This window comes from Castor canadensis, chromosome 5, assembly GCF_047511655.1.
Source record: "Castor canadensis chromosome 5, mCasCan1.hap1v2, whole genome shotgun sequence".
Classification (NCBI taxonomy): Eukaryota; Metazoa; Chordata; class Mammalia; order Rodentia; family Castoridae; genus Castor; species Castor canadensis.
In genome coordinates, this window is record NC_133390.1 from 166,799,541 (window position 1) to 166,813,584 (window position 14,044).

The 14,044-nt window shown below is 44.9% G+C and overlaps 1 protein-coding gene across 1 annotated transcript in view; it reads left to right on the forward strand.

Moving 5' to 3' along the window:
- The first annotated feature begins 2,590 nt into the window (after positions 1-2,590).
- Hnf4a (hepatocyte nuclear factor 4 alpha) overlaps positions 2,591-14,044 on the forward strand; it is a 60,670-nt gene continuing 49,216 nt past the window's right edge. Inside the window, exon 1 of the mRNA XM_074074819.1 lies at positions 2,591-2,654. Coding sequence (XP_073930920.1) covers positions 2,606-2,654 — 49 coding nt within the window. The 5' untranslated portion in view covers positions 2,591-2,605. The remainder of the gene's footprint in view (positions 2,655-14,044) is intronic.

The window sequence follows — 14,044 nt, forward strand, 5'->3', positions numbered from 1 at the left end:
AATCAGATTTTCTTAGGGTACTTCTGACCATACTAAGGAAGAGATTTAGCGAGGGCCAGAGTTGATGCTGGGAGCAGGCAAAAAGCTGTTTCAGTAACCCAGGTAAGAGACAAGGATGGCTTGAACCAAGATGGTGGTACTGGAAGCAGAAGTGGACAAACTTCTGAGCTGTTGAAGAGCTGGGATCGGAAGGTTGCAGACAGAGGTGCCTCTGGATGGAAGGAGTAAGAAAGCTGCAGACGCAGGCGAATGGGTGCTAGTGGGGCTCAGGGAGAGCTGATGTAGGCTTCTGCTCTCTCTGTGAGGACGGCAAAGTCTCATGCTGCTGAGGAGGTTCAAGGAGAAGAAAATCTGAACTGGAGGTGGAGAACAGTTGTGCAGGAAGGGAGAGCCCAGGGTAGGAGTGCTGGGCAGTGTGGAAGGACCCATCAAAGCTGGTGATTGCTACGGGCCCCATCTGTACCTCTCAGTGACTTTTCATTCCAGAGGTAAGTGGTTGCCTAATGTAGGCACGAAGAAAGCAAAATACCATCCCAGCTTGGAAGTTTGTCAGGAAAGAAACTGAGAGAGAATCAAGAGAGGCACAAAAACAACAGACTGTCAACTTTAAACGGGACGGAAAGGAAAAGCAGGCAAGAAGAGGTCAACAGGCAGGGAGAACTTAGAGCCAAGAACTGGAAACAGCCTGAGCTGTTGGGGCCAGGGATCTCCTGGGGGTGGCTGAGAAAGTGCCTGGAGAAAGAGACCGTGAGCAGAGAGGAAGATAGCAGCTTGCTGATGGGACTATTACTGTATAAGAAAGTGACATCATTTACCAAAGGAACACCGAGGAAATGGCAGAGTTGTGGTTTCCTGATTCCTTTGAATTGAGTGGGTTTTAGTACATCTCATTTGAGCTCAATGTAACATGATGAAGATTTTGATTTCAGAATCCCAAAACAGGCAAGGAGATCCAGCACTGGGACAAAGGAAACAGGGCTGTCACCAAAAAAGCCAGGTAGTAGGTGTGTAAATGCAAGAGAGCGAAGGCACTGGAGGCCTCCGAGACCAGGGCACAGGCTTCAGCAGGTTTATTTGGTTTTTTATTAGAATATATTCATTATACGGGGGGGCTCATAGTCGCAGTTCTGATTAGATTTAGATTGTACATTATTTACATTGCCTCATTGTCTCTCCCTCTCAGCCCCCTCCCCACCCCTCTTAAAGCAATTGCAAGAAGTTTTCTAGTTGTTTCATGTAGTTGTTTCATATACCATCACCTTAGTCTCCTTCCATCACCCTCCCACTAGTACCCCCTCCACACATGCACTGTACCTGTTTTACAGTCCTGGTTTTCATTATTAATATTTAACTTGATGTTCAAAGGGGTGTCTCAATGTATGCCCACTGTGGGTGTGCTTTACTTTGGTCTGTTCAATCCCTTCCATAATTCTCCCCCACCCCTTTACCCACCCCGCCCCCATTTTTCAACAGCTTTCAATACACATCCTTGTATCCTCTACCTTCACAAGATGTCATGTTTTATGATACTTTTGACACTCTATCATTCTCTTTTTCTTCCCCTCCTTCCCCAGCTCCATAGCGTAGCTCCACTGTTACGGACATGTTCCCGTCTGAGTTTGTATATCACCATGCTTGTATTGTGTGTGTATGTTTATCTTTGGATCTACCACGTATGAGAAAAAACATGCAGCCTTTGTGTTTCTGAGCCTGGCTCACTTCATTTAACATGGTGTCCTCTTCAGCAAATTCCATATACACTGGGGGAGAAGACCAGAGCGGGTGGGGAAGGGCAGGCATCCACCCATGGGTCCTAACCAATCCTGGGTTATTCTGCCCACCAACTAGCTTGGAATAACATCTTTGACTGATGATCTGATTAAGGCCCATCCCCCTCAGCGGTCCACAAGTTCCATGGATGTCAGGATGAAGTCTCCTTTGCTCATTCCTATGTCAGTGGAAGCTGGACCAGGGCCTGGCATGCCGTAGGTGCTCAAGAAACCTACGATGATGGAAGACTAGTTTAAATCCTCTCTGTATCTGCCGTGAGCCTCCAGATAAGCAACTTCTCTTGTGCCTCAGTTTTCTCATCTCAAAGTTTAATTTAAACATGGCTCCCAGCATCCAGTCAGCACTCAGTAAACTCAGTTCTCCACCTTCCTTTTCTCCTCTACCCCTCCCTCGACTTCCCCACGCCCATAATGTAAAGCCATAAAACCCCACCCAACTTGGACTCTCACCTCCGCAGCCCCTCTTCCTCAGTTCCTTCCCTCAAGTTGGGGGTCTGACATCCTTTACATCTGGCTCCAAGTGCTCCTAACCCCAGAGTGCAGGACTGGGGCCTGAGAGGACCTCGGGTATGGCCAGGTCGCCGTTGCCATGGCAATAGCCACAGTCCCCAGCCACAGGTTCCCTAAGTGACTGGTTATTCTTTAACGTATCCACCCACCTTGGGTGATTAGAAGAATCAATAAGATAACCAGGCAGTGGCAGCTGGCTGTGCTCACTGCCTTCCTGGTGGACTGGCTCCTGGTGGCCCTACTGCTGCTGTGTGTGGGCCCCGGCTCCTCCATGCTCTCCAGTGTCCAGCTGGGTGCACTTGGCCATGGTCAGTGTGAACGCACCCCTTGGGGCTCCTGTGGAGTGTCCTTATGGTGAGTGGGGCCAGTTGCTGGGGCCAGGGGAGGACTGGATGGGGTGAGAACATGATCAGACTTTGGAGGCCATAGGACACCCCCTATGTGTTTCTAATGGGCTCAAAGACTCCCACAAGGGCTCTCTAGAATGACTGGAAGCCCGGGGAATGCATGTGTCTCCTTTCCCTAAGAACAAGGGCATGGCCTGTGTGGTGTGGGAAGCGCTGGGAGGGGCTGCAGGAGCCTGTGGCAAGGGCTTGGTTCATTCTCTCTGCCAATGGCTTTTCTGGGAATGCACGCAGGGAGGCTCTCCATAAAACCTCAGAAGGTGGGCGTTGGTGTATCATCCCACTTTGCTGCAGGTAAACTGAGGTCCACAGGCAGCTATGCTGGGTCTGGGTCATGTAGTCAAGGTATGGCCCAGCTGGGTTGGGAACCTGAACAGATGAACCCCAGGAAACTGTGGATTTGTTCCTCCACACTTCCCTGAGCTCTGGAGAGTCCACCAAAGGGACGAGGTGTGAGGTACAGCCCCAAGTGGGTGTTGGAAACTGAGACAGGGATCTTATTCAGGTGTATGAAGCTCAGGTGTGAGGCTAAGGTAGTGTGCTTCCTATTAACCTCTAGGGCTCAGGTTCTACCACTTGGGGTGACCCCCAATAAAAATAGCCCAAATGTCTTTCAATCTAGGGGGACAGGTAAATTTAAGATGGAATGCTATCCCACTGTTCAAGGGAAAATGCAGATCCGTGTGCGGATGGGGAGGAAACTCCAAGTTTCAGTAAGTGAAGGCAGCAAGCTGAAGACTTGTGTGGTTTCTGATAACAAAACGGATATAGATGGATATATGTACACACAGGTTTGTATTTGCATAGAAAATTCCGTGGAAGGACACATGAAAACTGGTGACGGTTTTGTTTCTGAGGAGGGAGATTTAAGAGAATGTTTGTTTTTTTCTTTTGGGGCCACATTTTAGATTTTTTTAAAAGCTAGATACATTTTATAAACCTATTAAATCACACAGAGAGGGGAGAGAGAGAGAGAAAGAAAAAAAGAAAGAAAGAAAAGAAAGAAAGAAGAAAGGTTGGGCTCTGGAATGTAGTAGATCTTGGTTCTACACATGTGACATCGTCAAATCACTTAAGATTTCTGCCTCAGTTGCTTTCTCTGAAGTGGAGATGAAATTGAAGTCCTGGACTCTTACGGTCATCATGGTGCCAGGGTGGAAGCCCTTGACACCACCCACATTGTGAGGACTCAGTACCTATTACTGTCATCCATAGCTGAGGATGAATGAATGGATGGATGGATGATTAAATGGATGGATGGTTGGGTGGATAGATAGATGGATGGATGGATGGATGGATAGATGGATGGTTGGGTAGATGGTAGGATGGATGACTGGATAGATGAATGGTTGTGTGGATGAATGGTTGGGTGGATAAATGGATTGATGTTCTGTACCTATTATCTCATTTAATTCTCACAATAGCTTTCTGAAATAAATATTATTATCTCCAAAAACCAAAAAGAAGACTAAGTCTCAGGATTTTTTTTAAATCACATGACTTGAGATCTGACACAGCCAGCTGTTGTTGACCCTCTTTAGCCAGTCCACAGATATGGCTAGGCAGAGAAAGGAGGAGTTCAGTGACCGAATTCATAGCACACATTTACGAAAAAGAGAACCTTAGACCCAGGACACTGGAGCGTTTGCTGTAGCATGGTGTGTGTGCATGTGTGTATATGGATGACCCTGCTTTTCTGATAAAAAAAGAAAAACCTGGGTTAGCATCCTGGGTCTGCCTTGCCTTCCTTTTTAAAGCTGTGTGGCTTCTTAAGTCACTACCCTTCTCTGAGTCTTAGGTGGTTCATCTGTAAAATGAACTAGGGGAGTGTGCTGAGAAGCTCTGAAGAAATTTTTTCTCTGATAAGCAAAACGGATGCTTTGAGGAAAAGCAAAACCTGCTCCTGAGGATAAGAGCAGCTGTCAGCTGGGATTACTCAAGCAGAGGTGAGTTGTTAAGCAAGGCGCGCAGTACAAGGCAGAGCCTCGGTGACAGGGGGCACGGGGGTTGTGAGGATGTGTGCTTACAATAGTGCTGGACAGAAAGACGTCCTCAATAAGTCCGAGCTGTTTTGTTCTGGTTTTGGTCCCGATCTTTGGTGTGGTGATCTGGGTGGACTTGGACTGCCCGTGTCCCCATAGCATACTTAATTCTGCTCTGTAGTTCTCACTGTTGCTCTGAACAGATAGTTGATGTGAATCGTGGTATCTGTTCCCACCACCAGCCCATAAACTCCATGAGGTCAGGGACACTGGTGGTGTAATTGGTGTTATTTGTCTTAGTAAGTCTCACTCAGTAACTGGCCCAGAAGAAATGCTCACTGAGTGTTTGTTGGATGAATCAATCTGGGATGGTTTAGTAAACAGTCCTGCAATAATGCCGCTCAGTGTTGGTCAGGTCCCAGGCTCTTCCTTTCCTCTCAGCCATTGTCACTGCACTGACTTTTGGGTCCTCTAATTGTTCCATTTTAGACCCACGGTGGCTGTCTCAGGGTCATGCATCATGTTGACACTTAGGCGTCTGGAACTGGAGGGAGGAGGAGGAGTTTTCTTCAGTGCACTTTTTTTTAAGTCATAAACACAAAAGTTCTCCAGAAACCTCCTGGCAGCAGACTTCCCTAGATTAAGGAAAGTTGGAAATCAAGGATCTGATAGAAAGAAATGCGAAAGCCAGGGTTTGCTTAGCCCAGTGATGCTCCTCCCTTGGGGTCTGGCACTCCACTCCTCTAGCGGGTTTCTGGACCTCAGAGCCATTGGCATCTTGGCTGGCTAATGTTTGCTGTGGAGGGCTGTCCTGCACATTGAGGATGTGCAATATCATACCTGACCTCCACTCTACTCCCTGGATCCCCATCAGTTGTGCTGACTGAAAATGTCTCCACTAGCCAAATGTCCTCCAGGACACCTATGACACCAGTGTGCTCCATGGGACAGGAGTAGCTGCTGGGCAGTGTATGCCATGTTGAGTTGCTATGACTCATGTGTTATAGAATTTGCACTGGGTGCCAGGAGCTAGCTAAGAGCCAAGTTTGGGGCTATCCTGAGCACTGTGGGGATGTCTTGGTCTACATATGGTGTGCTAACTTGACTCCTGGCTTTATCCTTTTCCTGCCCTTGTTTCCGTGGTTTTGATTTCATCCCTTTGGTAGTCCGTAATTTCTGTAAGCACTCAAACTTCCTTGAGGGCAAGGCTGTATTTGTCTGATTCTTTTTGTTATACAGGCTCCTATAGGACCTGGTTTCATGTAGTTTTTGATGGAGAGTAATTGAATGGATGAATGAATGGGAAGATAGATGGATGAATAGATGTCTAGGTAATGAATATGTAGATGGATTGATGAATGGATGTGATGAGTGAAGAGATAGATGGGTGGATAGAACAAATAGGTGAATAAATAATTTGGAAGATGAATGGGCAGATTGATGGGTAGATGGATTGATGAATAGATAAGTGGATGGGTGGATATTGAGGATGGTGGATGGATGTGTAAGAAGAAGGATGGGATGGACATAGAGATGTGGATGCATGTGATAAATGAATGAAAAAGTAGCTGGATAGATAAGTGGGTGAGTGATTAAGGGAGGGGAGGATGAATGGATGATATAATGAGTGGGTGAACGGATGAAATGATGGATGGATGGAGGGAGGAAGGGAGGAATGGATGGACTGATAGATAGATGGGCTGAGATGGCTGGAATAGCAGCCCCTTCAAGTTCTCAAGACAGAACAAGTGGGAGACAAGGGATGTCTTGGCTCTGGATAACAAACTTCTAAGTGCTAGATGAGCCTGATTTTCTATAAATACAAAGGCCTAGCCTCTTCCAACAATAGCACTGGGCTCAGGCCCAAGCAGAGGCTGTTTGTTGTTAGTGGCGCTCTTGCTTAAAGCTGAGCAGTGGTGAGCTCATTGCCTCAGCTCTTTGTTCCTCAGTTTCTTCACTCATTAAATAAACCTTGCTTGTCATGAGGAGTCCATGAAGAAGAAAGTATTATAAACTATAACATGCTTTGTCCCTGTGAAGGGCAGTGGGCTCAAAGTTGAATAAGACTGCAGTTGCTTGCTGGCTGTTAGACTGTGCCTATATCAAGCTGTGGGTGTTCCAACCATTCATCCCCAAAGTATAGTTTTCCCCATCCCATTCCCTCTCTCCCTCTCCACATCTCCCCATCTCACCTCAACTCAGCTTTTAGCTTCTGTGGTTCCGTGGCTTATAAACCTGGTTGCATGGAAGAAACTTTCTTAAACCAATCTATTCTGAGACTGCACTCAAGACCTGGTGAATCCAAGCATTTGTCCTTTTTTTTTGTTTTTGTTTTGCTGTAGTAGAATTTGCACCTTGAGCCACTCCACTAGCCCTTTTATGTGGTACATTTTTTCGAGAGGAGTCTCATGAACTATTTTGCCCCAGGCTGTCTTTGAACTTCAATCCTCCATATCTCTGCCTCCTGAGTAGGTAGGATTATAGGTGTGAGCCACTGGTTCTGGGATTCTTCTTCTTCTTCTTCTTCTTTTTTGGCAGTACTGGGGTTTGAACACAAGGCCTTGCTAAGCAAGGGCTCTACCACTTGTATCTCTCTTTTTAAAATCAAGTTCCATATGTGATTTTGGGCATCCCAGTCAGCTGGGATATGGACACCATCGCCTTACTTTGTTCCATTTGTAAAGAGAGAAGTGCATTCCCAGAATGCATCCTGCTCCCACACGGAAGCCTCCTGCATTCAGTAACTTATTTTTTGCTTGTTCATTTCTTCAAGAAATATCCACAGGGGGCTATGGCCTGCAAGACATCCTGCCAGGCACTGGCAGAACACAGGAGAAGAAAACTTGGCTGCAAATTTTGGAGTGCTCAGTTTGGTAGGATGGCAGACAAGGCAGTGGTGATCAAAGACAGAGAGGCCTGATATGAAGAAATAGGGTTTTGTGAGAACACAAGGGGACATTGGAGGAAGAGCAATGTCAGGGACCCCTTGTTCCTGGAGGAGCAGATAGATATCTAAGCCAGAATCAAGAGTCAGAGAGAGGAAGAGTAAAGAGTTACAGTATACACAAAGGCTTAGAGCCTGGCCTCACTCTGTGCTGATCCTTCGTGGAATGTATCTTGGGCCTGTTCTGGTTGGTGATTTTTTTTTGGTACTGGGGTACCACTTAAACCACCCCACCAGCCCCTGCTCTGGTTGTTTCATGGCCAATTGTCCTTAAAAGCTTCCTGAGGTTCTACGTGCAGGATCTGTGCTGTCCCTATTTCTGACTCACACATGCGCCCAGCAGAAGGATGGCCCTGTGAGGAGGAAAGAGATGTGTCCATTGAAACCCTTTCTATGTGACATGCAAGATGCTGGTTGTTTTCTGTGTTTTGTCTCTTTTGATCTTTGCAAGATTGGAAGTCTTATCCCCATTTTATTTTTTATTTATTTGTTTATTTTTGTAGGACTGGGGTTTGAACTCCACAAATGCTTCACATTTGCAAAGCAGGCACTCTGCCACTTGAGCGTATCTCCAGTTCATTTTGCTCTAGCTATTTTGGAGATGGAGGGGTCTTGAACTGAGATCCTCCTTATCTCATCCTCCCAAGTAGTTAGGATTACAGGAGTGAGCTGCCAGTGCCTGGCTCTTATCCATATTTTAGGAGTAAGGAAATCAAGGCTCAGAGCTGCTAAGTGAGTTAGCATCACACAGTTGAAGGAGTGATTAAAATGTAGTCTAATGCCAAGTTATCATTCTCCAGCCTGGCTTGTCATCCCTCATAACAACCTCTGAGGGTCTGAGAACAGGGCAGCTCACAGCTCAGTCTCAAGTCCATATGGGTTCTGATTGCCATCTAGTTGGGTGACCTTGAGTAAGTCCTTCAGTCTTCTGTGGCTCACATTCTTCACTGCTGGCTCCCCTTACAGGGTTGTGGTGAGGATGTAATGTGGTCTGTATCTGGAAAGCGCTGTGTGCTGGCACCCAGGAAGGGCCATGCAAGCTGAGTTATTGCTGTTGTTATACCTGGGGAGTGTGCGCCTACTGTGTGTAAGGCATTACTTACTGCGATATGCTGGCATCTTTTCAGCTGCTGTGGAGTAAAAAGAGATGAAGGACGGGTTGAAACTGGTTCCAGAATGCAGCTGTCTGGCTAGAGGTCAGGACAGTGCCTAGCTGTACGCCTTCAGATGCTCTCTGATGCCTGGGCTCTGTTCTTACGTGTGGGGGGTCATCAGTGCAGCCTGTGCAGTCCTTCATGGAGGAGGAGCAAATGGGAGACTTAGAAATGGAGGGAACAGACCTGTCCTGGCCAGATACCTCGACAATGACTGTGGCTCTGGGTGGCCAATTGTGAGCTCACTCAAGTCCTGTCCCTGCTCCCTCTCTATTTCTTCTGAGAAATGAAAGCATAACAGTCACCTGGCTGAAGAGGTTGCACTGGATCCCTACAAACTCTGGCCCAATCAGAGATGCTCCATTTTGACTTCAATGTAACATTTCATGAAAGGACTCCACCATTCAAAAAACTTTGAAAAACTGGGAACCAGACCAGTGTATTTCAACCAGATCGTGACCCAGTAATAGGTCACACAGTGTATTGAGTTGCATTCTTTTGGGCAATACCAGCTTCTGTAATAAGCAAACCCCCAAAATAAATTAAAAATGTATTTATTGCTGTCATCCAGGAATCCCAGAACTGGCCCTACCCCAGAGTGACACATCACTTCTATTCGTATCCGATTGGTGAGAACTAGTTACACAGCCCAACCAAAGGCAAAGGAGTCTAGGATATGTGATTCTTTCTGGGCAGCTGTGTTCCAGGAATAGCTCTAACTATGGAAAAAGGAGCGTGAATTTCTTGGTATACAGGTCACAGAGTCATGCCCATGCCTGAGCATATACACATGTACCTGCGCACATGCATCAAACATGGATAAGAAATTTGAATTGCAATTTTTAGATCAAACGTTTTAATTTCCAAAAGTTCACAGATTCATAGATAAAAAAGCAAATGAGATACAATGCTACCAATTGGTGAATTTAGGTGAAAGAATGCACTAGTGTTCCCTCAGCCTTTCTGCCTTTCGTAAGGTTTGAAAATTTTCAAAGTAAAATGTTTGGGAAGGTGAAATTGTTAAAATTTGCTAGACACAGCATTTGTTGCCCTTAACGCAGAGAAACTAAAGCAGATACCTTAAAAGCAACTGAGGCCAATAGGAAAAGGGGACCAGGAACTAGAGAAAAGGTTAGATCAAAAAGAATTGACCTAGAAGGTAACACCCACGCACAGGAAATCAATGTGAGTCAACTCCCTGTATAGCTGTCCTTATCTCAACCAGCAAAAACCCTTGTTCCTTCCTATTATTGCTTATACTCTCTCTACAACAAAATTAGAAATAAGGGCAAAATAGTTTCTGCTGGGTATTGGGGGGGAGAGGGAGGGGGCGGAGTGGGTGGTAAGGGAGGGGGTGGGGGCAGGGGGGGAGAAATGACCCAAGCCTTGTATGCACATATGAATAATAAAAAAAAAATTTGCTAGACACATCCCATAAATAGAATAAAATAAGATAGATACAAATAGAAAAAGATTTAACTTAACCTTGAGCACAGAGGTTGGCAAATTCTTTCTGCAAAAGACTAGACAGTAAATATTTTAGATTTGGCAGGCCAGATGGGATCTGTGACAACTACTTAATTTTGTTATTGGAGCACAAAAGCAGCTATAGACAATAAATAAATGAATGAGTGTGGTTGTGTGCCAATAAAACTTTATTTATATAAACAGACAGGGAACTAGATTTGGTTCAAAAGTTGTTCTTTGCTTGACCTTGGCTTTTTTTTTTGGTCAGGACTGGGGTTTGAACTCAGGACTTCACACTTGCAAAGCAGGTACCCCATGTGCCTTGAGCCACACCTCCAGTCCATTTTGCTCTGGTTATTTTAGAAATAGGGTCTCTCAAACTTTCATTTGCCCAAGCTGGCCTCAAACTGAAATCCTCCCAATCTGATCCTCCCAAGTAGCTAGGATTACAGAAGTGAGCCACTGGTACCTGATTGACCATTGCTTTACACATTGAATATTTTTTATTAAAAGGTCCTTAAAGAAAATAGTTTTGTTGTTGTCATTGTTTCAGAACTGGGGAGCAAAACCAGGGCCTTGCACAGGCTAGGCAATCGCTCTACCAGTGAACTACACTCCCCAGTCCCATAGTTTTGTTTTTAAGCAGATATATTATTCCCACAGTACAACTCAACAGTCTATGTTAGAAATTACCAATCAGGAGTGTCTCAAACGTTGAGGACCGAATCTGTTAGTATACGACACTCCACAGCGTTATTGTGATGGACAAAATAATTCCACCACATTTGCTGTTCACATAATTAACTGACTTCTGTTTTAATTTTTTTGTTGTTGCTTTTTGTGTGTGCAGTACTGGGCTTGAACTCAGGGCCTCATGCTCACTAGGCAGGTGCTCCACCACTTGAGTCCTGTTTCTTGTTTTTTGGTTTTGTCTTTTTTTTTTTTGACAGAATCTTGCTATGTAGCCTAGGCCGGCATCAAACTCACTATGCTCCTGCCTCAGCCTCCCAAGTGCTGGGATTATGGATGTGTGCTGCCATGCCCAGCTATTGTTGTCATTCCTTGAAAAATGACTATTCTTTGAATAAAAATGTACTATTTTGAAAGATACTTTCCTCTGAAATACATATTACATTGAAAATAGAAAACATTTCTGGATCATTAATGGATTTATGAATCATAATGGGCATAGGAAATTTCACAGAGTTGACCGCAGTTTTTAATAATGAAGCAAAGTAGACCAGAACAAGTCACAGTGCATCCTGTGTAATAAAAGCCCACTTTGTATGTGTTAAACTGTTTAATTTAGATGTGTTTATGGATATGTGCTTGTGATTGCAGTAACAACAAAAATCTATGAGGGCTTTGCACTTACTAACTCCTAATCCTCTAAATGACCCTGGAGGTCAGTTCTGCTATGGTCATCCTACTGTACAGAGGGGATGGAGGCACAGAGGGGTCAAATCAGTCAGCTGGAGTGACATCAGCATTCAGAAGTGACATAGGTGCCAACCAGGCAGGTGGGTTTTTTTAATTAGTATATATTCATTGTACAGGGAGATTCACTGTGACAATTCTGGATAGGTTTACATTGTACATTGGTTCGATCACCCCCCACTATCTCCCCTTCCCCAGCCCCCGAAACCCCCTTCTCCCCACCACTTAAAGCAACAGTAAGAGGTTTAGTTGTTCTATTTCGTATATGTATGTGAAGCCCATCAACCATATTCCCTCACCTTCATCTCCTCCATTCACCCTCCCCCTTCCCCTTAGCACCCCCCACATACTGTACACTGTCTTTTGTTATTAATTCCAAAGTCAATATTCAAAGGGGGTTCTCTATGTACCCCAGCTGTGAGTAGACTTTACTTTCTTCAGTTCAACCCCTTCCCTTACTCTCTGCCGCCCTTTACTGCCTTATACCGTATGTGAACTATGAGAGGCAAAGGTATTTCGTCCTGAGGGTCGTGACCGAAAGGTTTGACAGTCTCTGGACAGAATGTTCCCAAAGTTCGTTACAAACTTCAAAATAGCATACCTTTCATTAGGTGTAGCACAGGGTGGTTTTAGGTCACACAAAGTCACTTTAAAATCTTTATGAATTTGTTTTTATTGAGTTTTAGAAAAATTTATAACTAGCATATTAAAGCATTAATATAAAATCTCCTTTAAACATTAACATGTCTTCAATGAAAGAAAAGTGTCAAGTAAATAGTTACAGCTAAATAAAGTACAGGAAATAGCTATGGAAAAACTGTGGAGAGGAACACGCATGCTAGGGACTGGAGGCCTGACACCGAACTTGGCATCAGAGACCCATGTCTGGTCCTGCCTTCCTCGTGCATTTATTTCCAACCTCTCGTTTATTACCTCACTTCTATAGTACTTACTACTGTTTAAGCATTTTATAAAAATTAACTCTTGATCCTCACAAATGCCCACTGAGGAGGGAAAACAAGGCCCAGAGAGGTTAAACAGCTTACTCCAAACTACACAGCCCATCAGGGGCAGAGCTAGAACTCAATCACAGGCATTGTGTAAGTAAGGGTAATGCCAGCTGATGTAACAAACAAAGCCAGACTGAGAAGAGAGTTTATGTCCTTTCCACCACTGTCCAGGGACCCTGACTCCCTCCTTCCTAGTTGGAAGATGGGTTTTATTTCAGCCTCCTCACCCCACTGTAATTTTCTTTATCATTCTGGATTCTGTTCTCCTCTGAAGCTGGGGTGGATAATGCTGGTTCTGTTACCCCTGTGCTTGCTCTCCTGATCAGATGGATGTGAATCCTCTGTGAACTGCAGAGGGGACCAGGGGGGAAGTGTCAGGACTCTTCAGATTGTCCGGTGAGGGTTCGATGTAGCATTTGACATTTCCTGCTATGTTCGTATACAGCTTTAATTAAAATTTGGAATCAAAGGCTGGGGATGTAGCTTGCAGCATTTGACTAGCATGCAAAAGGTCCTGGGCTCCACCCCAGCACCGCAAAGACATTTGTTTTGTCCGAAAAGCAGTTTTATCAGGAAGATGAAATTGACAGTTTGCTAACTTGAACAGCTAAGCTGTATAAGAAAAGTCTGAAAATTCCCTTTTTGATGTCCTCCAAGACCTGGACTGCATTATATATGCACCTTGTTCTGTCTTCAGACCTCTAACAGCAGCCTGGAGTTGAGCGAAGACATGGCTCTGTCCTCAAAATCCCCAGGCTTCATGCAAGACAGCGGATCTTCAAACCAACAAGCCAGTTTTTGGCAATAGTACCTCTTAATGCTGGATTTTCTGTGGTGTATACAAACTGCTCCTGAATCAGGAAGTCATTTAATTACCAGGGCACCCAAAAGTATTCTAGCTACTGTGGTTAATGCACTGGCCAAAAAAGCTAAGCAAATTGTACCTTTGATTATTAATTGAGCTCTGCTTCACACAACTTTGAATGTACCTGAAGGGACCAGAGGTGTGGCTCAAGTGGTAGAGCACCTGCTTTGCAAGCATGAAGCCCTGAGTTTAAACCCCAGTCTCACAAAAAGACAAAAAAAGTGAATGTATCTGAAAACAAGTTTCCCCAACTCTTCCCACAGCCAATTTCTTCTCATACTTTGGATCTTACCTCAAATGACCTTCACTTAGAAGCCTTCTTGACCACCCAAATCTAAGACCACCTACCCCTGCCTATCACCATCAAATGTGTTCAGCTCTATAGTTCTGACCTTCTGTGTTCTATGAGCTGTTTGTCCTGTCTGTTCCACTACACCACAAGTTCTGACTATCTTGTTCCCTGCTGCCATCCAAGATAGCA